The 26,035-nt window shown below is 38.8% G+C and overlaps 2 protein-coding genes across 3 annotated transcripts; both read left to right on the plus strand.

The window, feature by feature from the left end:
* The first annotated feature begins 40 nt into the window (after positions 1-40).
* vps4a (vacuolar protein sorting 4 homolog A) lies at positions 41-11,144 on the plus strand. 2 transcript variants are annotated; one of them, XM_058076368.2, is made up of 12 exons: positions 41-255; positions 973-1,084; positions 1,162-1,306; positions 1,388-1,449; positions 1,567-1,686; positions 2,929-3,085; positions 4,028-4,176; positions 4,506-4,587; positions 4,777-4,996; positions 5,788-5,928; positions 7,454-7,562; positions 7,742-11,144. In XM_058076368.2, the coding sequence occupies exons 1-11, from the start codon at positions 235-237 to the stop codon at positions 7,553-7,555; spliced, it is 1,311 nt and encodes a 436-aa protein (XP_057932351.1). In that variant the 5' UTR covers positions 41-234; the 3' UTR covers positions 7,556-7,562; positions 7,742-11,144. The 2 variants fall into 2 exon arrangements, with proteins under 2 accessions (XP_057932351.1, XP_057932350.1); XM_058076367.2 differs by lacking the exon at positions 7,742-11,144 and having other exon boundaries at positions 7,454-7,699.
* Positions 11,145-12,419: 1,275 nt separating this feature from the next.
* On the plus strand, positions 12,420-25,975 carry exoc3l1 (exocyst complex component 3-like 1). The gene is made up of 15 exons (XM_058076356.2): positions 12,420-12,758; positions 15,347-15,525; positions 17,494-17,713; positions 17,857-18,069; positions 19,234-19,418; positions 19,503-19,721; positions 19,817-19,887; positions 21,060-21,177; positions 21,267-21,392; positions 22,429-22,529; positions 22,609-22,725; positions 22,801-23,071; positions 23,839-23,994; positions 25,227-25,360; positions 25,427-25,975. Exons 1-15 carry the CDS (start codon positions 12,716-12,718, stop codon positions 25,611-25,613), a joined length of 2,340 nt encoding a protein of 779 aa, XP_057932339.2. The 5' UTR covers positions 12,420-12,715; the 3' UTR covers positions 25,614-25,975.
* The last annotated feature ends 60 nt before the right edge of the window (positions 25,976-26,035 follow it).

Raw genomic sequence — 26,035 nt, forward strand, 5'->3', positions numbered from 1 at the left:
TTACTTTGAAGGTTTAAACCGGAATCAGCTCTTCCTCGCTACGTGTTTGTTTTCCGGTCGAGGCGGCGCTGTCAACCTTGCTAGCTAACAACACGGGATTAGCCTTGTTTTGTCATGTCAATATCAAGACATATGTTCACAACACGGCGCAGTTTATCTTTATTTCGTCACACAGCCACAGCTGGGCGGCGTTGAAGAAATATATCTGGGCGGGGAGAAGAAGTGTGAGATGAAATGACAACGTCAACATTGCAGGTAGGCTGATTTTAGTCAAGCTATCTTAGTGTTAGCTTAACTTTAGCAGACCGAATGCTAACAGCTGACGCTGCAGTAAGCTAACATCAGCTAAGCATAAAATAATTGCTTATTTAATTCTTTTGACCCCCCATTAAGTGTGTGGCGTCTTTTTTTGGAGGATGTTAAAAACACTGCAGTGCACCCGATATCTCGTCGGTAAAAGGGCTGAGCTATCTGTGCGCACATCAAAGTGCCTCCGTTTATTCTAGGGGTGTAACGGTACCCATCGTCACGGTTCGGTACGTATTTCTCGTACGGTTACAGCCACCGTAGGTGAGGAAAATGCAAAACTGCCTTTACTAAATACCTGTAATGATTTTTTTAACATGAAACATAAAAAATACTTGGGATGAATGAGATGAAACGGCATATTTTCATTGAGAAAAAGCACAAATGGGCGGGTTTTCATAGAGAAATAATTTGGGGGACCAAAAATAAGTGAATTTGCGTGGATGTGTTGAATAATAAATATACAAATATCCTTTGTATACTGCTTCCGTCATAGCCAAAGTGTCCTAAAGAGGCCTTTCAAACTTCTCCTTAGTACAGACTGTATTTGATGCCCTAAACATCTACTGTACCTCTGTCCTGAATATATATATATATAATTTCGTAGGTTATAATGCTGAAAACAAGTTGCATTGAAGTGTTCATCCTCCATCTCTCACATGTCAGAAAGCGATCGATCTTGTGACCAAAGCCACAGAAGAAGACAAGGCGAAGAATTATGACGAGGCATTGCGTCTTTACCAACATGCCGTGGAGTATTTTCTACACGCTATTAAATGTAAGTACTACAGTCTGAATATGCTTCCGCTTCAAGCCCATAATAATGTTCTTCACCTGGTTTGTGTTTTATGTCAGATGAGGCCCACAGCGACAAGGCCAAGGAAAGCATTCGAGCAAAGTGCATGCAGTATTTGGACAGAGCGGAGAAGCTGAAGGACTACCTGAAGAACAAGGACAAACAAAGCAAAAAACCTGTGAAGGAGTCGCAGAACAATGACAAGTAAAGTCATCAGCATTCCGACTCACGAGTTCGATCCTGTAGCTCCTTTCATTTATGCTTGCTGCCTTGTGTTTCGTGCAGGAGCGACAGCGACAGTGAGGGTGAAAACCCCGAGAAGAAGAAGCTACAAGAGCAACTTATGGGTGAGTGACAAAGATATCAAGTTTGCCGGTGCTTTTCTTAAACCAAGCTGTGGTTTGGTTTAACTTCCTTGTGAGGTACCTGTATTGTTCACTATGCTCACTTTACGCTGTGTGCAGGTGCCATTGTAATGGAGAAGCCCAATGTCAGGTGGAATGATGTGGCTGGACTCGAGGGAGCCAAGGAAGCTCTAAAGGAAGCCGTCATCCTTCCCATCAAATTTCCACACCTCTTTACAGGTATGGCGTCAATACACAGACATTCCAAACACAACAGCATAATAATGTGATTTTCAAGAGAAATCAACAATCCTAAAGACGCTACTTTGTGCTATCTCGTGAGGTGCTAGCATGCTAACTGTTAGCATGTTAACATTTTAATATTAAATTGATAGCTAAATGCAAATACTATATACACGGCATGATGTAGGAACACTAAACAACGGCCTTGGCTCTTTTTTATTTTTGCTAGGTGCTAACATGCTAACTGTTAGCATGTTAACATTTTAATATTAAATTGATAGCTAAATGCAAATACTATATACACGGCATGATGTAGGAACACTAAAGAACGGCCTTGGCTCTTTTTTATTTTTTGCTAGGTGCTAACATGCTAACTGTTAGCTGTTTAGCTGTTTTAATTATGTCAAAATTACATAGGCACATTGGCACTTTGGCTGCTTAGCACGTTTGCTAACTGTTAGTATGCTAACATTTGAGCTATTTTACTTACATCAAAAGGTACTTTGCACGTGGCATGTTGTAGTTATACTATAAAAATACCCAACACGTTCGGTACGTAGTGCTAGTTTGCTAAGTTCTAACATCCTAACTGTTAGCATGTTAGTATTTTAGCTATTTTTATTGATGTCAAAATGCACATAGACATGGCATGACGTCGGGATGCGAGAGAAACTGCTGCCTTGGCACTTTGGCTGCTTAGCATGTTTGCTAACTGTTAGTATGCTAGCATTTGAGCTATTTTACTTATGTCAAAAGGTACTTTGCACATGGTATGTGGTAGTTATACTATAAAAATGCCTTTGCACGTTCGGTACATAGTGCTAGTTTGCTAAGTTCTAACATGTTAGTATTTTAGCTATTTTATTGATGTCAAAATGCAAATAGACATAGCATGACTGCTGTCTTGGCACTTTGGCTACTTAGCATGCTAACTGTTTGCATGGCAGCATGTGAGCTATTTTACTCATGTCAGAGATGTACTTTACACATGGCAGGATGCAGGCACAGTACACTATAAAAATGCTATGTGCTAGCATACTAAACTTTTTTTGCCAATATTTTTTACATTAAATTGGCCTCGGCTTTCCCTTTTACCTCTTGAAAAAGTCACATGTTATTACAACATTTGCTGAAGATAAGAGACATACATGATATAACTGCGGCTGTCAATGTACTCCTTGTGTAGTAGCACTATTATCTGCACACACAGTATGTACATCAAGGTGTGTGCACTGTCAGGTAAGCGGACGCCATGGCGGGGCATCCTGCTGTTTGGGCCACCAGGGACGGGGAAATCGTACTTGGCCAAGGCTGTGGCGACCGAGGCCAACAACTCCACCTTCTTCTCCGTCTCCTCATCGGATCTTATGTCAAAGTGGCTGGGTGAGAGTGAAAAGTAAGTGTACTACTTTACTTTGTCATTGTAATCACAATATACAGTCTATAGCAGGGTTTGATATGGATGCTGTATGGTATCATGTACCCAGAAAAAAATATTATGTTTGATTAATGTTCATGTTAAAGGTTAAATAACTGTTAATAGTTATCCTCCCTATCCGTGTGGAAGTGGTAAGTTTTTGGCTATTTAAGTTTAAAGGAAATAACTTGGAGGCTACCGTTTAGGTGGCTAGCTCTCTAGTTTGCGAGTTAGCATGTGTCTCAAGACCCTGCAGTTGCGCAATATGTTGTAAATAAAAAGAGTATAAATGTGACTATAGTCGTGTTTTGTCATGTCTACAGGGCTCTAATAATGCTTTGTTCATTTTAATCTGAAAAAAATCATTTGTCTACCCACCAACTGTATGTGTTTTTTAAAATGTTTTATTATTTGCCGTTTTATTATTATTATTATATTTATTTATTACTGATTGATTGATATTGATTTTCTTTATTCTTGATTTGTTTATTTTTCATCTTATTTTGTGCAGAAAAATAAAAATTAAGATATTTGAGAACAGTGGAATGTTTTATCAGAGCTTTTATTGTAGAAAATCGGAACCAAAGCACTGAAAAAATTTGTATATTTTTCTGTTTTCAATAAATGCGTTTTTTTTTTTTTTGGAAAACCTGATGTGGCCCAGTCTCACCCAGACCCCAGCTCCAGTGGCCCCCAAGTAAATTGAGTTTGAGACCCCTGGTCTACAGTCTTCATGCTTTATTTAATAAATGAGAGCATTTCTTTGAAAAAGTGCTCTTTTAAACACAGCAAATGTACAGAATACTGAGGTACAGACGTCGTACCGCTGCACCCCTACTATAGATCTCTTCGATACGGAAGGTGTCCTCAGACCACCACCTCGGTTTTTCTGCTCTAGTGGTGTATCTTTTTTCCCTTCAGGCTTGTCAAGAATCTGTTTGACCTGGCTCGCCAGCACAAACCTTCCATCATATTCATTGACGAGGTGGACTCACTGTGTGGCTCCCGGAACGAAAATGAAAGCGAAGCAGCTCGGCGAATCAAGACAGAGTTTCTCGTCCAAATGCAAGGTGAACAGAAGCCTTTTGGATTTAATGTCCTGTTTCATTTTTGGCTCCTAATTGATTTATTTTTCTGTCAAAGTCATGTCAGGTTAATGAATGAACACATGAAATCACATAAAACATCACATCACATAAAATGCGTGTTATTTGTTCACAGAACAGTAAACAAAAAATATTTATCTCCTTCCTTCCTCTTTTCAAGCACAGTGCCTTGCGCTGATGTGACGTTCAAGCACACTACGTATTTCCGGGTTTTGGAGTAATAAGAAAATGCATCCACTTGTCATATCTATAACAGAAAAGCCTACATGTTTTTGGTGTCTGCTGTTTTCTAGGTGTGGGAAACAACAACGATGGTATTTTGGTTCTGGGGGCCACTAACATTCCCTGGGTGCTTGACTCTGCCATCCGGAGAAGGTCAGCGCTCGCAATTGTTGCACTTATCAACAAAAAAAAATATTTACCTTGTTAAAAAAAAAAAAAAAAGAGCAAAAATTGTTGGTTATTGTCAATGTAGAAATATGCATCTCTTTTTTTTTTACCTGCAAATGAAGCTGCTTGCCACACAAGGCTGAAAATTGTACTGTCCACTCTGGTGTTGATCAGATTTGAGAAGCGCATCTACATCCCGCTGCCGGAGGAGCCGGCCCGGGCACAGATGTTCCGCTTGCATCTGGGCAACACGCCTCACAGCCTGAGCGACGCCGACCTGCGGCAACTCGCCCACAAAACAGACGGCTACTCCGGCGCTGACATCAGCATCATCGTGCGGGATGCCCTCATGCAGCCCGTTCGGAAGGTCCAGTCGGCAACACACTTTAAAAAGGTGAACTTCCATGGAGCTCCTCCATGGAGGTAGCTGCTATGAACAGCAAGCAAAACGTACACGAGGGCTGGGCAAACCTTTTGACTTGCAAGGCACATTTGCTTGGAAACTTTGGACGAGGGAGCTGATTGGTTCCAGACCCGACGATCATAAGTGAATTTCCAATCCTAGTGCCCAATTTCATAACAGATAAAAGCATGACTTGTTTTGCTGATGAGTATTGCTTTAAGTGTATTCCAGTGCTAAGTGGGGGTCGGGCAGGAAGTGATGTCGTGGGTTCCAAGTTGAGGATTATCTTGGCGTGTATTATGGCTGAAATAGTACCCCATGTTAGTGGTTATTATTATGTCTACTTTATTGGACAATAGGAGTGTAAAGGTGACCATAGGGTGTTATTACATGTTAGAAAGCACATTTAGAAGGTCGTAAACATACGATTAGCTACCAAAATATTCCAAAATAAACGTATCACGGTTGGGCCTGGAACCAATTAACCATAATAAACAAGGGATTATTGTGTATAATTGCAAAAGAAAAAAGAAAAAAAAGCGTTTGACAGAGTACCTTAAACAATGGAATTGACTTTTGCAAGTTTTGACAGAATATCCATCCATTTTTTTATGCCGCTTACCCTCATTAGTGTTTTGCCAAATTAAGACAGCCACACAAAGTGAGCATCGAGCTACCAAGCATGCTTTGTGGCAGGGTGCCATGTTGACGTGTGTGTTAGAAACAAAATACTGCTAAAACCAATCATCTCCTGTTTGTGACCGTTTCCTGTGTGACTCCAGGTTCGTGGGCCGTCCCGCAGCAACAACCAGGTCATGGTGGACGACCTCTTGACCCCCTGTTCCCCTGGCGACCCCACTGCCATAGAGATGACTTGGATGGATTTGCCTAGCGATAAGCTACTGGAGCCAATAGTCTGCATGGTAAGATATGCTCACCTTCTATCGGTTTAGCAGCCGTGAAAGCCAAAACACAAGAAGTGGCGGCTGAGGGCATCTGGGGCCCCTAAGCAAGCCTTGGCTCGTAGTTTTAGTGTTAAGCTAATAGAACAACATAAAAACAGAGGATTTTTTATTATATTAATATTGTATGATAATATAATGCAACATATTAATAATAATATAATTATATTATAAAATTATAATTATATATATATTAAAATTATATAATTATAAAAAATAATATAAAATTATAAATATAATTATAATATATAATATATATAATATAAATATATATAATATATAATAATATAAAAATATAAATTATAAAATAATAATTACAATAATACAATAAAAATAATACAAGTTGTGCTACCAATTGATTAAAATATGTAATTTGTGATTCATCACATTTGTCCATAGTTAACAAGTAATTAATCACAGTTAATTGCAGATAGAAGTTGAGTCAAGTTAGTCAAAACTGTAATATCTATATCCCCCACTAGGTGGTGACAGAACTTAAGTTCCCACTAGGTGTTGTCAACAACTTTAGTAGTAGTATCATCCATGGCAGGGGTGTCTTTTTGTTTTGTCATTCTCTCATAAAATGATAACGTTTGAAATATGACATATTTTGTCTTTAATATTTAAAATATCATCTACTAAACTGACATTTCGTTCCTCATATTATGACTATTTATTAAAATTGCAACTTTTTTCTCTTCATATTTAGAATTTACTCTCATAACATAACTTTTTTTGCAACCTAATTTTTCCCAATGTGCTGAATATTTGAAAATATATATATATATATATTTGTGAAATATCTCTACATTATTCTCATAAAATGACATATTTTTGAGTTGTTTTTTTTTTGTCTTGTTAAAAAATCTATTTTGTTAGAATGTGCCGCGAGCCGCAAACGGCCCCTGGGGAGTAATTGAGACACTCCTGCTCTATGGGCTTTCAAATCTGTAGAAAGTTGATGAGAAATTAATTAGTTAATTAAGTAATCATTAAAAGTATTCCCATTGTATTAGCATCATCCATGGCAGTGCTGTCTTTTTGTTTTGTTATTCTCTCATAAAATTATAACGTTTGAAAAATAACATATTTTGTCTTTTAATATTTCAAAGATCATCTACTAAACTGACATTTTTTCCTCATATTATGACTATATAACTTTTTTCTCTTCATATTTAGACTTTACTCTCATAACATAACTTTTTTTTGCAACCTAATTTCCCCCAAAGTGATAAATATTTGAAAAAATATATATATTTGTTAAATATCTCTACATTATTCTCATAAAATGACATATTTTTGTTGTTTTTTTTAATGTATTTTTAGAAAGTATGTAAACATGCTCTCCTGGGTGGGCGCCCGCCTTATATAATAGCTGGGGAACAAGTGTTGAAATGCCTGCACCGCATGGCATTGTTGATCGTACGGTATGTGGATGGGAGCAAAAGACGACTAGAATGACTTCCTTATCCCCCCCCACTTACAGTCAGACATGCTGCGTTCTCTGTCCACCACCCGTCCAACGGTCAACACTGAAGACCTGCTCAAGGTCAAGAAATTCACTGAGGACTTTGGGATGGAAGGCTGAGTGCAAGGTGACCGTTTTCTCCCTTTCGCTCCAGACCTTCGATAACACCTTTGCCCCCCCTCCTCTTCTCACACACACACACACACGGTACCATCACCTCTTTTGGGTTTCATGGTGGATCGCAAATTAGATGAGTGAAAAAAATAAGACAATGTATTTCTCCTATTTAATTCTCCACTCTGCTAGTTTTGACTTTGTGCAGAGATCCGACTGAATGCTACAATAGAAAACGTTGTTGTGACTCCACCCCTACCCTACCTTCGACCACGAACTGCAAAAACACTAAGTACAACTGGGGGTGACGCGGTGTGATCGCGCAGAGGATGTTCCACGCGGAGACCTTTCTCTCGGATGAAGGATGACATTGGGTGGTCGTGGTACACTTTGCTTTGCTTTCAAGGAACAAGAACCACAAGCATCTCCTCGCAAGTACCGCAAGTACTCGCAAGTACACCGTTAAGTGTTTTTATTATAAGAGTCATTGCTGCCTCCACCGCCATGTTGTTTGCCTAGGGGTGGGCCATACTGCACGACACTATCCATCCGATACCAAGTACTGACTGACACCAAAAACATTTCACTTGGCAATTTTGAATGATTTGGGTGATTTTACCTTCAATTTATTGAATTTATTGATTATAGTCGGAATAAAACATTTTTTAGGAAAACAAAGCAAATGCAGTCATCCCTCCCTTTGCCATGGTTTCCAATTTCTCGGCTTTACTCTGTCACGGTTTTTCAAAAATAAATAAATAAATAAATAAAACATGCGGCTTTGTGGTTGAAAACGGCCCCATTATTAGTCCAAAATATGCAGATTTATTCAAATCTTACATAGTTTTGGCCTAAATGAAGCATTTTCAAGCATAAAAGTGTTTAAATCAACTCAAATACAAAATAAAAGCATTCAGAAGGTGAATCCAAAGAGGTTGTGTATGTAGTGTTCAACGAATGTTTAGCAAGACACACAATCCTCACACTATCCCGAGGGAACACATTTATGCGACACGCATGAGGGTCAGTTTTATTTATGCCTGAAGTGTCTTATTTTCTCTTATTATGTCTACTGTTTGGGTAATAGGAGTGTAAAGGTTACTATAGGGATGTTAGTTCATGTCCAGAGGGCTCTAATGTTATAAAACTTATAGAAGATTTTTTTTTAATCCTACTTAGCGGAAATTAATTTATCGGAGTCGAGTCTAAACGAGGGATTACTGTATTTGTTTTTGTGAGCAATTGAACAACATGTAAATACAACAAAAGACACCGATTGCCTTTTTATTACATACAATTGTTTGAGTAAAATTAAGGCAAAAAAGACAATTGAAAAATATCGATTTCGTCACGATAGCGTCCATTAATACTGTCGCCATACTTGCTATCGGTGCTACCCGATACTTGATCAGCCCACCCCTAGTGTGTTCTGTAAGCGAGGAAAAAAAATGACAAAAAAGTACTTTGAATTGCTTGAGGTCATTTTAAAGTCTTCAATTCTGTCCCGTTTTATCGACATTTTGTCTTCAAAATTGACTGCTATCACACACACATTCATGTCGAAATGACGATGACAACATTTACCTTGCAGCCATCGGAGTCAGTCCCTCCCCTTCCCGATACGTAGCCGAGATGGCGACTGTTACGGGTGCAAAGTGTCCCGTCACTTCGCCTTTTGAGTGTTTTTCAGCGCGCCATCTCTGCAACTTCCGAGTGCGAACGCACTTCTGCACCCAAACGCCAATTCCGACACGGCCCATTTCAGCCGTTTGTACCCATGCATCCACGTAGGACACGTTCACTTCCTACATACAGTACCTGATCAGTAATGGACTGCAAAATATGTACTCATTCTGGAGCACGCCTCACTAACGAGGCGCTGCAAAGACGTGAAACTTTTAGTTATCCTCGCCGGTAAACCAGAAGCTGGATATTTATGAGGTGTCACCACTGCACCGGGATTACCAGGACGTGTAATAGCATGGCTGTGTGTACACACTTATCGAATTGTCCGTGTGTAAACAGACGCTGGTCATGTCAACTACTAATTGAAGGTGCATTAATAAAAAGTAACATTTCAGTGCTTTTGGACACTTTATTATATCATTCATACGATCCGGGACAAATATTAATCATCAAGCTGAGGTTATTAACCACCGGGGCTTGACGTGGGATGGAAAATTACCAATAACTTTCCATCAGAATTTACCTGAAGCATTTCGGAAAACCATTTGGGCGTCACTAACTAATAGCGAACTCGTAAGTAGCCAACTGCGGCTGTTGTTCTGAAGCTTGTTTGGATTAATCGAGCAATCGTGTGCCACGGGTGCCAAAGGGTGCGGCCTGTTAATTGGCCCCGGCATCTTCTTAAAATATAATTAGAAAGAAAAACTGCAAAATTAAAAAAAAAAAAATCAGCAGTAATTTTTATATACAGAATACAGTAAAAATATAAACAGTAAAAAGTTGTAATCTAAAGAAAATAACAGAATATTATGAGGAAAAATTTCATTTTTTGCTCCCATAGAGTATGGGAATAAAGTCATAATTATGAGAAATTAATTTACAAAAAGTAAAAATATTTGGAAATAAATAAAATCGAAAAACATCAAAATTTATGACAACAGTCAAAATATTAAGTGAAAATTACATATTCAATATTAAAATGATAATATTGAAGTATTAAATGTCATATCCTAGCCCCGGCATCTTCTTAAAATATAATTAGAAAGAAAAACTGCAAAATTAAAAAAAAAAAATCAGCAGTAATTTTTATATACAGAATACAGTAAAAATATAAACAGTAAAAAGTTGTAATCTAAAGAAAATAACAGAATATTATGAGGAAAAATGTCATTTTTTGCTCCCATAGAGTATGGGAATAAAGTCATAATTATGAGAAATTAATTTACAAAAAGTTGAAATATTTGGAAATAAATAAAATCGAAAAACATCAAAATTTATGACAACAGTCAAAATATTAAGTGAAAATTACATATTCAATATTAAAATGATAATATTGAAGTATTAAATGTCATATCCGAACGAGTAAATAAAGTTTTAAATAAAATTTTACCAGAATAAACTTGCAATGTATGATAAACAATGTCATTTTTTTTAAAATGGCTTTTTAAAAAAAGTTATTTTAAGTGAAGTCCAAATATTATGGGAGAAGATGAGAATATGTACAAAGTTGGAATAAAATTACTTAAAGATCGTAATTTTAGGAGAATTCCAGAGGTTTAGAACCAAACTCCTCATATATATATAAAAAAATAATAATAATAATAAATGTCTGCTCGGGGGAGACACATTCATGTACAGACTTAGTCTGTCAGGAAGGCAAGCACAGGTCAGGAATGTCATGCAGGAAGTGGTCTAGATTTAGACTTCCGGTTCGTTCCATAGCTCTCCTGGGCGGGGGCGCTGCAGGGCCTCGTGGCGTTTAAGGTGTAGACAAAAACACGGATAGGGCAGCGCTTTCCTAAACACAAATACTGCTTTCATGTTTTCCCTGTTCAAGTTTTTAGGATGTCCAAAGTCAGACGTGTCAACTTCACCAGATGATTTTTATTCAGTGGGGAGGATGGCTGCAGTCATGCAGGCTCGGCATCCATCCGAAGATGGAGGCAAAGCTCTCCATTTACACGTCTACGTTCCTACCCTCAGCTTTGGGTTGTACACAAGCAGCCGAAATGAGACTATGTCTCTCCGCTGGCCTGGGAACGCTGGTTTCAAAGATGATGTAATGAGTAGGATGCCCAGAAGAATGTTGGTGGAATGAAAAGGTACATTTTTATTGATGTCTTTGTTGCTAAATAGTACGTCTTTGCTGCTGCGGCACATTCTAGGAATAGTTTAATAAGGAAAGTTTAAAAAAAATGACAAATAGAAATATCTGCGGTAATTTTTTTAAAATAAAGTCAAAATATTAGGAGAAAAATGTTTCAATCTAACAACAAAAAAGTAATTTACGTGAATGTTATGAAGGAAAATAATCTAATTTTACAAGTTAAAATATTACTTTTTTTTATTTGTATAGAGTGAGAACAGAATGAAATAGTAATTTATGGAAAATTAGGTTGCGGAAAACATACAATAAAGTTATTAATATTATAGGATGTACAGGAATGTACAGAAAGAAAGGTGAAATATTTGTACAATTATATCCTGCAACAGCAGAAATGGCAAAAAACAGCTGTAATATTATCATAAAGTTATTAATATATTATATACCATGACCTATTATAATTATAATTATAATTAATATATTATAAATAAAATAAATATATTATAAATAAAAATTAATATAAATAAATTAATGTATATTAATATAATATAATTAATATATCATAAAGTCAAAATATTAAGAGGAAAAAGTCACAATTTAAAAAAAATAAACTTAATATTGTGAGGAAAAATAGTGTATTTTCCATGAAAGAAATCTGTATTTTTATAAGAAACAAATAAAGTTGTAATATTTGGAAAAATTAGGTTGGGGGTGGGAAAGGTAATATGGAATAAAGTTAAAATATTACAGGAAGAGTCATAATTCAGAGGAAAACATGATAAGAGGAAAGTTGAAACAGTTGACATTTAAAAAAAACAGCAAAAATAGAAAGAATAGCTGTAATTTCACTAGAATAAAGTGAAAGTATAACAATAAAGTTGTAATGAAATGAGAAAAATGGCCGCTATATTATAAGAATAAAGTGGTAATATAATGGCCCAACATTTTAGTAGCTTTCCACCAATATCACAAAGCTAAGATACAAATGCAAATTGTGTAAATAAATGCAACTTAGCATATCTACATGTGTTGCTTTATATAATATCAAAGTAGGAAAGCGTATGCTTTTATTTTTCACTATCTGGACCTCATGGAAAAATATTTAGACAGGCCTGAGTGCAAGTTTCATTTGAGCAAAACTCCCCATAGAGTCCTGCTCTCCACCACACGCCATTCTTCTCTTCCCTCCTCTTAGTGCCCGCCCTTTCCTGCCAGCCTCTCAGTGGAGGATGTGCGGTGGAGTGCGAGAGGAAAGCTGTCAGTAGAATGGATATGTGCTTGCTTTCTTCTCGTCCTGCTCTCTTGTCTTCACTCTTCTGTTTGCGTCGCATCCCGGGCCAACTCTGGGAAAAGAAGACTCAAGACAGGCGGCCGGAATGTCATCAGAGGATCACAGGAACGGTGATGGCAAAGCAGAAGGTAATATTTAACCGACAGTACTTCTGACTAACCAACACCCTTATGTCTCCAGACACTGAAGATGCATCTCAGTTGATGTTAAACATGGGCCTCACAACTCGGGCACCCGAGTTCAATTCCACCCTCCGCCATCTCTGTGTGGAGTTTGCATGCGTGGGTTTTCTCCGGGTACTCCGGTTTCCTCCCACATTCCAAAAACATGCTAGGTTAATTAGCCACTCCAAATTGTCCATAGGTATGAATGTGAGTGTGAATGGTTGTTTGTCTATATGTGCCCTGTGATTGGCTGGCCACCAGTCCAGGGTGTACCCCGCCTCTCCCCCGAAGACTCTGGGATAGGCTCCAGCAGCAGCCCTGCGACCCTCGTGAGGATAAGCGGTAGAAAATGAATGAATGAATTAGTTATAGTTACTAATTACTAGTTACAAAAAAGTAACTGAGTTCAATTTTGGAGCTGAATTTAATTAAATAAGCAACCAGTCATGTTTTTATTGCAAATGTTGAACCAAAATCAGTATACTTAAATAACAAAATTTGACATTTTAATGAATGTATCAATTACTCAAGGCTGCACGGCGACCGAGTGGTTAACACGCAGGCCCCACAGCTAGGAGATCCGAGTTCAATTCCACCCTGAGACATCTCTGTGTGGAGTTTGCATGTTCTCCCCGTGCATCCGTGGGTTTTTTTCCGGGTACTCCGGTTTCCTCCCACATTCCAAAAACATGCTAGGTTAATTGGCTAACTCCAAATTGTCCATAGGTATGAATGTGAGTGTGAATGGTTGTTTGTCTATATGTGCCCTGTGATTGGCTGGCCACCAGTCCAGGGTGTACCCCGCCTCTCGCCTTTGGACAAAATGACCCCCCACTGGTGCGTATTTTTCAAGATTGATCAGGAGTGAAAGGACATCAAGTGTGGACTTTACTTGCCGTCCGTGCAGCACACAGCTGCAGATATCTGCTGGAGATGAGCATTGCCATATAGAGATTTTGTATTGTAACCTGTCACTTTAAATATGATGTCATTCTCCCACCCCAACAACAGCACACGATGAGCCAAAACTACAATTGAAGTCAATATTTGACTCCATGCATTCAAGCGTCAATCATGTGTCATCCGTCTGCCATCTCCCGCACTGAGTACTATTGTTCCACACGCATACTTTTAGTTTTTTGTGTAGTATCACACAGAATCGCACAAAGACGAGCCTGCTCCGCGGCAGCATGAGCTGAAAGCACATTTGTGTCTGTTGAATCACGGAGCCGTTTATTCAATTTAGAACGCCGGCCGTCTTGCTGACTCAGCGCTCAATTTGTCCTGCTAATAGCTAGCCAAATGCTGCTGATTGTTTTGAAGGAAAAGAGTTTGGAGTTAGGTTTAGGGTTTTTATGGTAGTCCTATAACGCTCTTACTGTTCACGTCGGATTGACTACTGTAAAAAAAAAAAAAAAAATGTTGAAACACTTCAGTTCAATTTATTTGTCTCCTTTGGGTATCCTGACATATTTTGATGATTTAAAGCAGGGGTCTCAAACACACGGCCCGCGGGCCAAATGTGGCCCACAGGACACTAGTTTGAGGCCCCCGCCTTGATATGAAAAATTAATGTTAGTGCGGCCCGCGCAAGTTTGATATGGATGCTGTATGGTATCATGTACCCAGAAAAAATTATTACGTTTGATTCATGTTCATGTTAAAGGTTAAATAACTGTTAATAGTTATCCTCCCTATCCGTGTGGAAGTGGTATGTTTTTGGCTATTTAAGTTGAAAGGAAATAACTTGAAGGCTACTGTTTAGGTCGCTAGCTCTCTCGTTTGCGAGTTAGCATGTGTCTCAAGACCCTGCAGTTGCGCAATATGTTGTAAATAAAAAGAGTATAAATGTGACTATAGTCGTGTTTTGTCATGTCTACAGGGCTCTAATAATGCTTTGTTCATTTTAATCTGAAAAAAATCATTTGTCTACCCACCAACTATATGTGGTTTCGTAAGTTTTTATTATTTGCTGTTTTATTATTATTATTACATTTATTTGTTACTGATACACATGCTACTGAGACACATGCTAACTCGCAAACTAGAGAGCTAACGACCTAAACGGTAGCCTCCAAGTTATTTCCTTTAAACTTAAAAAAGCCAAAAACTTACCACTTCCACACGGATAGGGAGGATAACTATTAACAGTTATTTAACCTTTAACATGAACATTAATCAAACGTAATAATTTTTTCTGGGTACATGATACCATACAGCATCCATATCAAACTTGCGCGGGCCGCACTAACATTAAACTTTCATATCAAAGCGGGGGCCTCAAACTAGTGTCCTGCGGGCCACATTTGGCCCACGGGCCGCATGTTTGAGACCCCTGGTCTATGTGAATGCCCAGGTATCTGTACGATGTCACCTGTTTTATATTGTCACCATGTACGGTCACAGGGCTTTGATCCCCAGTTGATTTGGGGTCAAACAGCATTTCCACACTTGAGGCATCCATGCTGTGGTACATTCCACTCATGCGGTCTGCGATGAAAAATGAAATATGTTTGAGCCAATGTCTCTTAAAGTCGAGTTCTTTTGCACAGATGACGCAATGCTAACAACAGAGGTGTGGCCAGAGGCAGAGCGGGCCGAGTCTCTGGCCCGCGGGTCGGCCTTGAAGTGGGCTTCAGGGGTTTTCTGTCGACCGGAATATTTGGAGCAACTGGGCCAGTACAGGAAGAGAGAGAGTCAGAGGACCACCTCCATACACACCAGACTCAAGGTGACGGCATTATAACGCTTCAAATTGATTAAAATATGTAATTGTGATTAATCACATTTGTCTATAGTTAACAAGTAATTAATCACAGTTAATTGCAGATAGTCAAAACTGTAATATCTATATCCCCCACTAGATGGTGGGATTGTGTTGTCAACAACTTAAGTAATGGTATCATCCATGGCAGGGGGGTCTTTTTGTTTTGTTATTCTCTCATAAAATTATAACGTTTGAAAAATAACATATTTTGTCTTTAATATTTCAAAGATCATCTACTAAACTGACATTTTTTTCCTCATATTATGACTATTTATTAAAATTGCAACTTTTTTCTCTTCATATTTAGACTTTACTCTCATAACATAACTTTTTTTGCAACCTAATTTTTCCCAAAATGCTAAATTTTTGAAAAATATATTTGTGAAATATTTCTACATTATTCTCATAAAATGACATATTTTTGTTGAGTTTTTTTTTTTGTCTTGTTAAAAAATATATTTTTTTAGAATGTGCCGCGACCCGCAAATGGCCCCTGGGGAGTACTTGAGACACTCCTGCTCTATGGGCTTTCAAATGATCTGTCGAAAGTTAATGAGAAATTAATTAGTTAAGTATTAAGTAATCATTAATCATATTTTGTCTTTAATATTTCAAAGATCATCTACTAAACTGACATTTTTTTCCCTCATATTATGACTATATAACTTTTTTCTCTTCATATTTAGACTTTACTCTCATAACAGCAACCTAATTTCCCCCAAAGTGATAAATATTTGAAAAATATATATATATATTTGTGAAATATCTCTAAATTATTCTCATAAAATGACATATTTTTGTTGTTTTTTTTTAAATGTATTTTTAGAATGTGCCACGAGCTGCAAATGGCCCCTGGGGAGTACTTGAGACACTCCTGCTTTATGGGCTTTCAAATCATTTGTAGAAAGTTAATGAGAAATTAATTAGTTAAGTATTAAGTAATCATTAAAAATATTCCCATATTTTTATCAATAAATTGTAGGTTCAATACACATTACACATTTTTACATACACACAAAAAGAATAAAAATGTCCTCTATATTTTTGTTGTTTTTGTCTCGTTTAAAAAATATTTTTTTTTAATGACCTCTCTTCACTAATCATTTTGAAATATCTCTACATTATTCTCATAAAATGGCATTTTTTTAAATTTATTTTTTAGTCTCGTTTAAAAAATATATATTTTTAGAATGTTTTAATGACGTCTCTTCACTAATCATTTTGAAATATCTCTACATTATTCTCATAAAATGGCATTTTTTTAATTTATTTTTTATATTTTCTCGTTTAAAAAATATATATTTCTAGAATGTTTTCATGACCTCTCTTCACTAATCATTTTGAAATATCTCTACATTATTCTCATAAAATGGCATTTTTTTGTCTCGTTTAAAAAATATATATTTTTAGAATGTTTTAATGACCTCTCTTCACTAATCATTTTGAAATATCTCTACATTATTCTCATAAAATGGCATTTTTTTAAATTTATTTTTTAGTCTCGTTTAAAAAATATATATTTTTAGAATGTTTTCATGACCTCTCTTCACTAATCATTATGAAATATCTCTACATTATTCTCATAAAATGGCATTTTTTTTAATTTATTTGTTATTTTTTGTCTCGTTTAAAAAATATATATTTTTAGAATGTTTTCATGACCTCTCTTCACTAATCATTATGAAATATCTCTACATTATTCTCATAAAATGGCATTTTTTTAAATTTATTTTTTAGTCTCGTTTAAAAAATATATATTTTTAGAATGTTTTCATGACCTCTCTTCACTAATCATTATGAAATATCTCTACATTATTCTCATAAAATTGCATTTTTTTTTTAAATCATTTTTTTATTTTTTTTGTCTCGTTTAAAAAAATCTATATTTTTCGAATGTTTTCATGACCTCTCTTCACTACTCATCTTCTGCAGTCCATGGTCCAGTCCTATTTGGAGGAGGTGGGCTGGTGCATGGAGCAGCTCCACGAGGCCCAGGATGAGTTGAGGGAAGTATCCCAGGCTTTAAAGAAGGCCAGACTGGAGTACAACCGAAACCAAGATGGGGTGAAAAATCTGGAGAGGCTGAGAGAAGTGTCAGTGAACCACGGTCAGCTCCTTGCTGCTGTCAGCAACCTGCCCAGACTTTACTCAGGTACGATTTCTGACCTGCGATTTTGCAGCTTTTAGTTGTCCCCCCGTGATGTAATGGTGCAGCCCGGCTGGGTTCCATTCTTTCACTTTCAGTTAGTGCCGTTCTGAATCGTAGATGACGAGATTCTTGTTTTCTCTGTAAAGTGCGCAGCATGGTTGTGGAAACCGAGGGTCTGGTGGAGTCCCAGCGCCTGCTGGAGGCCCACGCCCGTCTCATGGACCTGGAACACTGGCAGGATGACATCCTCTGGCAGATCAATGGAACGGCCGGGATGGCAGGACGAGAGCTCAGCTCTGATGACCAGGAGTTGGTGACCAAATACTTCTCTGATGTCAGCAAGCTGGGCGAGACTTTAGGTGAGGAAATAATAATAATAATAATAATAATAATAATAATAATAATAATAATAATAATAATAATAATAATAATAATAATAATAATAATAATAATAATACATTTTATTTGGATAGCGCTTTTCAAAATACTCACTTTACAGAAGAATGGAGTTGAATAAAAGCAAGTAAACAGAGTAAAAGATACATTAAAATACAACATTAAGCACGCAGGCCTCACAGCTAGGAGACCCGAGTTCGATTCCACCCTCGGCCATCTCTGTGTGGAGTTTGCATGTTCTCCCCGTGCATGCGTGGGTTTTTTTCCGGGTGCTCCGGTTTCCTCCCACATTCCAAAAACATGCTAGGTTAATTAGCCACTCCAAATTGTCCATAGGTATGAATGTGAGTGTGAATGGTTGTTTGTCTATATGTGCCCTGTGATTGGCTGGCCACCAGTCCGGGGTGTAGCCCGCCTCTCGCCCAAAGAAGACAGCTGGGATAGGCTCCAGCACCCCCGCGACCCTCATGAGAATTTATTTTGTTCAGATTCAAATGTACAGTATTAACAGTTATTTAACCTTTAACATGAACATTAATGAAACGTAATCATTTGACCCAATTAGCAAGTTAGCATCGTACTCAGTTCCATCTAACTTTAACAACATGTTTGATGAGATGCTTTATCTTGACGTGTATTTTTTGTTTTTATTCCAAATCATTTCCTGCATTTATTTGTACCCAGCGTCATAAGCCTTTAGCTTCATTGCTAATCCAAAGCAAAACAGGGCGGGGTAACAGGGTAGGGTAACAGTATGGGCAGGGGGCAAAATCATGTTAATTGTGTCCGGTGTGCACACGGATTTAAGCTGGCATTTCAACATTAAACTTTGGTATCAAGGTGGGGGCCTCAAACTAGCGCCGCAAGTTTGAGACCCCTGATTTAAGGGTTAGAGATGGCCGAGGTTGTAATCATAATATATCAATGACATATAACATAATATATCATAACAGCATGAATCCTAGACTGCTGTGTGTGTACAAGACAGCCATGATCTCCCGCCCTCTTATTCAGACTGTGAGAACCGCTTATGTTGCAAAAATAGCATTCCTGGGGATTTGGGGTCAGAGGTCAATTATATCTGTTTTGCAAGTTGTTGAGGAATTATTTTGCGTCTGTCGCTGCAGGGAAGGAGCTGTGGGCGGTGGTGAGCAGCGCCCTGGCTGTGGCTCGCCAAAACCCTACGCCGTTTGTATCAGCGGTGAGAATTGTAGAACGCGAAGAGGCCACGGACGCGGCTCTGCTGGAGCGAGTTTTGTCCAGGCCCCTGCCCCCAGGACGACCCCGTTGCTGGAGAGCACGCTTCTTCCAGGTGCGGCTTCGAACATGTTTCTGTGTTTCGCTTTAGACGGCTTCTGTGTCATGGCTGCTTTTCATTTGTTCATGTGTTATGTAGGTGCTAGAAGAGGCCGTGTCCTCACGCTTTCGTAGTGTCTCTTACTTTCACACGCGAGGTCCGGGTTTGGCCGGACACCTTTCTTCGCTGCAGCACGCTATCATGACGGATCTGGCTACGGTACGCCACCTGCTGGAGCACTGTGTCCCTCCGCATTACCGCCTAACCAGAGCCTACTTGAGGGCCAGCCACCACTGTTTACATGCTCACCTAACACAGGTGAGGGCAAGTGACAGCAGTTCCTGTTTGACGGATTTAAAGATAATTTTATTTTCCAGCTCATCGCACGTCTGGCTGTTGTTTTTGTGGTGTAGATCAGCAGCTGGGACCTGGAGAGTGGTGAGATCTTTGCTGTGCTCAACTGGGTACTACACGTCTACAACAGGTAACGTCCGTGACCTCCTTGGACCGGAGCACGTGCTTACGTTGTAAAGAAATCAGTTTTTATGGGCCTGCAAGCAAAGTGCATAAGCAGAAATGTCAATCGCCATCTTCTTGCTTAGAAATGACGCCGCAGTTGTCTGTGACACACACATATACGTGCGTGTACGTTTTAAAGAAATCACAGTTTTTATGGGCCTGCAAGCAAAGTGCATAAGCAGAAATGTCAATCGCCTTCTTCTTGCTTAGAAATGACGCCGCAGTTGTCTGTGCACGTGCTCACGTTTTAAATAAATCACAATTTTTATGGGCCTGCCAGCAAAGTGCATAAGCAGAAATGTCAATCGCCACTTCTTGCTTAGAAATGACGCCGCAGTTGTCTGTGACACACACATGCACATGTGTACACGCTATGGACAGGAGCACGTGCTCACGGTTTAAATAAATCACAGTTTTTATGGGCCTGCAAGCAAAGTACATAAGCAGAAATGTCAATCGCCATCTTCTTGCTTAGAAATGACGCCGCAGTTGTCTGTGACACACATATACGCGCATGTACACGCCGTGGACAGGGGCACGTGCTCACGTTTTAAAGAAATCACAGTTTTTATGGGCCTGCAAGAAAAGTGCATAAACAGAAATGTCAATCGCCTTCTTCTTGCTTAGAAATGACGCCGCAGTTGTCTGTGCACATGCTCACGTTTTAAATAAATCACAATTTTTATGGGCCTGCAAGCAAAGTGCATAAGCCGAAATGTCAATCACCATCTTCTTAGAAATGACGCCGCAGTTGTCTGTGATGAGTCTGTGACACACACACATACGCGCGTGTACACGCCATGGACAGGGTCACGTGCTCACGGTTTAAATAAATCACAATTTTTATGGGCCTGCAAGCAAAGAGCATAAGCAGAAATGTCAATCGCCATCTTCTTGCTTAGGAATGACGCCGCAGTTGTGTGTGACACACACCTACGCATGTGTACACGCCATGGACAGGAGCACGTGCTCACGTTTTAAATAAATATTTTTTTATGGGCCTGCAAGCAAAGTGCTTGAGATATGTCAGCATAACGTCAACGTCACGTCAGTGAACAAGCCCTGAACCCATCTTCAACAGGCAGCCGCCATTCCTTTTATTCATCCTCTGAGCGTCTGACAGTCTCTTTTTGGCAGCCCTGAGATGATGGGTCATCCGGATCTTCTGCACGAGTTGAAGGATGGAGACATGGGACCTCTGATCTCTGCTGAGGGACTGGAGCAACTTCAGAACAAATACGTGCAGAGTGTCCGGGTGGGTATACAACTTAAAGGAAAACTGCACTTTTCGGGGGAATTTTGCAATTCACTTGAAGAAACGTCAGTTTACTTCTTGTACGGTAGAAAAGCGTATCCGAGTGGATGCAGAAGGCTCTACAGGTGGAGCTGCAAGACTGGCAAAGGGACCAGGAGCCTGATACGGACCATGAGGGTTTCTACCAAACCAGCCTCCCAACCATCATTATTCAGGTGAGAATCTGGATGATACTTATAGGTTATCACATTTGTCTGGTATCAGGCCCAGTATCATGCCCCGAATCGGGCTGATACTGGTACACGGGGGCATGATACTGGGCTTGATACCAGACAAACCATGTGATGATCTTATTATTATATACTCATTCATTCATTCATTTTTTACCGCTTATCCTCACGAGGGTCGCAGGGGTGCTGGAGCCTATCCACACCCTGGACTGGTGGCCAGCCAATCACAGGGCACATATAGACAAACAACCATTCACACTCACATTCATACCTATGGACAATTTGGAGTGGCTAATTAACCTAGCATGTTTTTGGAATGTGGGAGGAAACCGGAGTACCCGGAGAAAGAGATGGCAGAGGGTGGAATTGAACTCGGATCTCCGAGCTGTGAGGCCTGCGTGTTAACCACTTGTCCACCACTTGCCTTGAGTAATTGATACACTCATTCATTCATTCATTCATTTTCTACCGCTTATCCTCACAAGGGTCGCAGGGGTGCTGGAGCCTATCCCAGCTGTCTTCTACACCCTGGACTCGTGGCCAGCCAATCACAGGGCACATATAGACAAACAACCATTCACACTCACATTCATACCTATGGACAATTTGAAGTCGCTAATTAACCTAGCATGTTTTTGGAATGTGGGAGGAAACCGGAGTACCCGGAGAAAACCCATGCATGCACGGGGAGAACATGCAAACTCCACACAGAGATTGATTGCTGAGGGTGGGATTGAACCCGGGTCTCCTAGCTGTGAGGTCTGCGTGCTAACCACTCGACCGCCGTTATCACATACTATTTAATAAAAAGACCATTTAATTTCAATACATTTTTCAGTTTATTACATGTATTACATGTATAAGTAAACATAGTAATTTATTTTGTACATGTATCATTCACGGGCGGTTTGTAGGGTATAAAGCCAATTAATGCCGTAATATGTGATAAATACATTTATGACTTATGTTGTAGTGTGGCAGTGGCAGCGAATGATGTTGCTATTCCTGGAATCTGTGATAGATGCTGGAGGAAAACGCCCGTGTGGCCCTAATCATTGGACAATCCCTCAGAGACCAGACCATACAAATGGGCTTGTATGAGATGGAGAACCTCCTCAACAGGTTGGTCTGTCAGCTGGTCCGCCCAAGCGATCATTTTTATCCTATGTTCGCTCACCTATGATTGCTTTTGCACCTTCAGGTTTCGAGAAGCTCTGGTGGAATTTGGAAAGAAGCATTGCAGCGATCCGAGCAACAGTAAAAACAATTTCTACCTCCACTACCTCCTGGCCTCCATCAGCAATTGCATCATCCTCAAGTAAGAGTCAATCAACCTTGATTGTGACTTTTTTTAAAAAAAAAAAACTTAGCACTGCTTTCATATTTGATGCAGAAAGTCCACAGAAAACCTGCAGCAGCAGCAGTCCTCCCAAGAAATGGGTCAGTTCTCTCGGACTCCTTCCAACCCGCTGGCGGCTCTGGACCGGGCGGTGAGGCGAGCTTGTCGAATGGTGATGGATCAGCTCCTGCTGGACCTGAAACCTTTCCTCACAGGCCTGGTGACGCGACCCTGGTTGGTCCAGGGAGATCCAACTCCGAAACTCTGCCGCATCCTGGAGCGTCATCTGGAGCTTTACAGCCACGTCCAAGCACCCTGCAGACAGGTTGCGTGTTCAATGCCCTAATATGTCTCTCAGAAGAAGTACTGCACTCTATGAGTTACTGGTATTTTCAGAAAACACTGGCATACAGTAAAGCAGGGGTCTCAAACACGCGGCCCGCGGGCCAAATGTGGCCCGCAGGACACTAGTTTGAGGCCCCCGCCTTGATATGAAAGTTTAAAAAAGATTATGTTCATGTTAAAGGTTAAATAACTGTTAATAGTTATCCTCCCTATCCGTGTGGAAGTGGTAAGTTTTTGGCTATTTAAGTTTAAAGGAAATAACTTGGAGGCTACCGTTTAGGTCGCTAGCACTCTAGTTTGCGAGTTAGCATGTGTCTCAAGACCCTGCAGTTGCGCAATATGTAAATAAAAAGAGTATAAATGTGACTATAGTCGTGTTTTGTCATGTCTACAGGGCTCTAATAATGCTTTGTTCATTTTAATCTGAAAAAAATAATGTCTACCCACCAACTATATGTGGTTTCTTAAGTTTTTATTATTTGCCGTTTTATTATTATTATTATATTTATTTATTACTGATTGATTGATTTTCTTTATTCTTGATTTGTTTATTTATTTTTCATCTTATTTTGTGTAGAAAAATAAAAATTAAGATATTTGAGAACAGTGGAATGTTTTATCAGCGCTTTTATTGTAGAAAATCGAAACCAAAGCAAAGTAGCTCCAGTGGCCCCCAAGTAAATTGAGTTTGAGACCCCTGCAGTAAAGTGTCTATTATGTCACACCAGCTTGTCGTGTGTCTTCCAGCGTCTTGAGGAGGAGGCCCAGTGGTTGATGGTGGTGGAATACGTCAAAGCACTGATGCAGAAGAGGCTGCTGTGTCGCAGTGCTGAGGAGAGGAGGAAGTTCGCTCAGCAGATGGTGAAGGACGACCAGCAGTTCAGACACATTTTCCATGGCCTGGTCAGTGAAAAAAAAAAAGTGTGTTCAACATGATTCAGCAAATCCTCTTCTTTATTCTGTGGCGTCATTGTGGGGTGGACACAAGAAGACCTTCTGGCCCCAGAACGTAACACCCACGAAAAAGCAGGAGGGTTAAGATTACGCTCAGGGGTGTCATTCATCAGAACAAGAACAAGAACATCAGGGTGCAGTGTCTATTGCAATGATATCATAGTAAAGTAATGGTAATGGTTTTATTTCATTTGAACATGCATCAGATTACAATTGAGTGCATCCCATAATCAGTTCCCAGTTCCACATGTCCAAAAGGAGTAGGAAGAAGCAAAGCTTATTAAATCCTACCCCTCCATCTGGTACTTTTACAATCAGTAACTGTTACATTTGTTCACTTCCTGCATTCATAATACAGTTTAATTTTAAATTTTAAATTTTAAATTAATAATGCTTTGTTCATTTTAATCTGAAAAAAATCATTTGCAATGATTGCAATGATATCATAGTAAAGTAATGGTAATGGTTTTATTTCATTTGAACATGCATCAGATTACAATTGAGTGCATCCCATAATCAGTTCCCAGTTCCACATGTCCAAAAGGAGTAGGAAGAAGCAAAGCTTATTAAATCCTACCCCTCCATCTGGTACTTTTACAATCAGTAACTGTTACATTTGTTCACTTCCTGCATTCATAATACAGTTTAATTTTAAATTTTAAATTTTAAATTTTAAATTTTAAATTTTAAATTTTAAATTTTAAATTTTAAATTTTAAATTTTAAATTTTAAATTTTAAATTTTAAATTTTAAATTTTAAATTTCATTCATTTTCTACCGCTTTTCCGCACCAGGGTCGGGGTGTTGCTGGAGCTTATCCAAGCTGTCTTTGGGCGAATTTTAAATTTTAAATTTTTTATTTTAAATTTTTAATTTTTAATTTTTAATTTTTTATTTTTTATTTTTTATTTTTTATTTTTTATTTTTTATTTTTTATTTTTTATTTTTTATTTTTTATTTTTTATTTTTTGTCCCGTACCGAATGAGCATCCAATGACATACAGCTGGGATAGGCTCCAGCAACCCCCGCGACCCTTGTGAGGAAAAGCGGTAGAAAATGAATGAATGAATAAATGAATGCATTATTTTAGCTGTTTGAAGATGAACTATATCAGCGAGTTTAAGTATTTGTTTAAGAGTTTAAGGTATAAGAGTTTAAGGTTTTCAATATATCTTTAAAGGAAAGTGACGGCTTTGTACCCGAAGTGAACCCTTTGGCTCTTCTCCCAGTCTTGGCTGACTTCATCCGGCTCAAAGACCCCAGCATGCTCCCTCTAGTGGCGTCTGGACTTGCAGCACAATACCCCGACATCAGGTCAGCACAACCTGAAAAATACAGATCCAGTCCTGATACTTTTTACTTCAAATGTTATGTCTCCAGTGAGGAGCATGTGTCTGTGCTGCTGGACATACGCGGCGACATCTCCAGGGACATCAGAGGCTCAGTGCTGGACCTGCTGGAGCAGAGTGCCCCCCCTCTGCCAGCTGGATATCGCCCCATCTTCACAGACATACTGGTGCCTCCTTCGGCCATGGCCTTCTGCTTGCCCACTGCCAAGTGTGCATGAAATCCAGTCCTAAAGATGAACATCAGTATCTTCACCTCATTCCTCTTTTCTATGAAACAAAATATTGATTTAGATATTAATATGTCTCAGGGGTTTGTGCATGTTATACATTTTTTTTCTATAAATGGATAAAAATAAAAATACAAAATGGTGACCAGAAAAATGAAATGTTGATTCTAATTCCACAAAGGTGGTATTTTTCTGTAAATATATATACGTTATTTGATAGTTTTTTATCTTTTTTTTAATACAAAAATTTAAATGACAAAGTGGATGCTCCAGAATAAAAAAAACATTTCAGATTTGTGTTTCTATGAACACCATTTTGTTAACAAATTGCCCCAGCACAGTGTTGGTGTCTACAAACATACAATTTACTTAGATTTAGAATTAGTATTTAGAAAAGTTCTTAATTAATAAAG

This window comes from Doryrhamphus excisus, linkage group LG1, assembly GCF_037039965.1.
Source record: "Doryrhamphus excisus strain RoL-2023G ecotype Guam linkage group LG1, RoL_Dexc_Guam_v1.1, whole genome shotgun sequence".
In the NCBI taxonomy this organism is placed as follows: Eukaryota; Metazoa; Chordata; class Actinopteri; order Syngnathiformes; family Syngnathidae; genus Doryrhamphus; species Doryrhamphus excisus.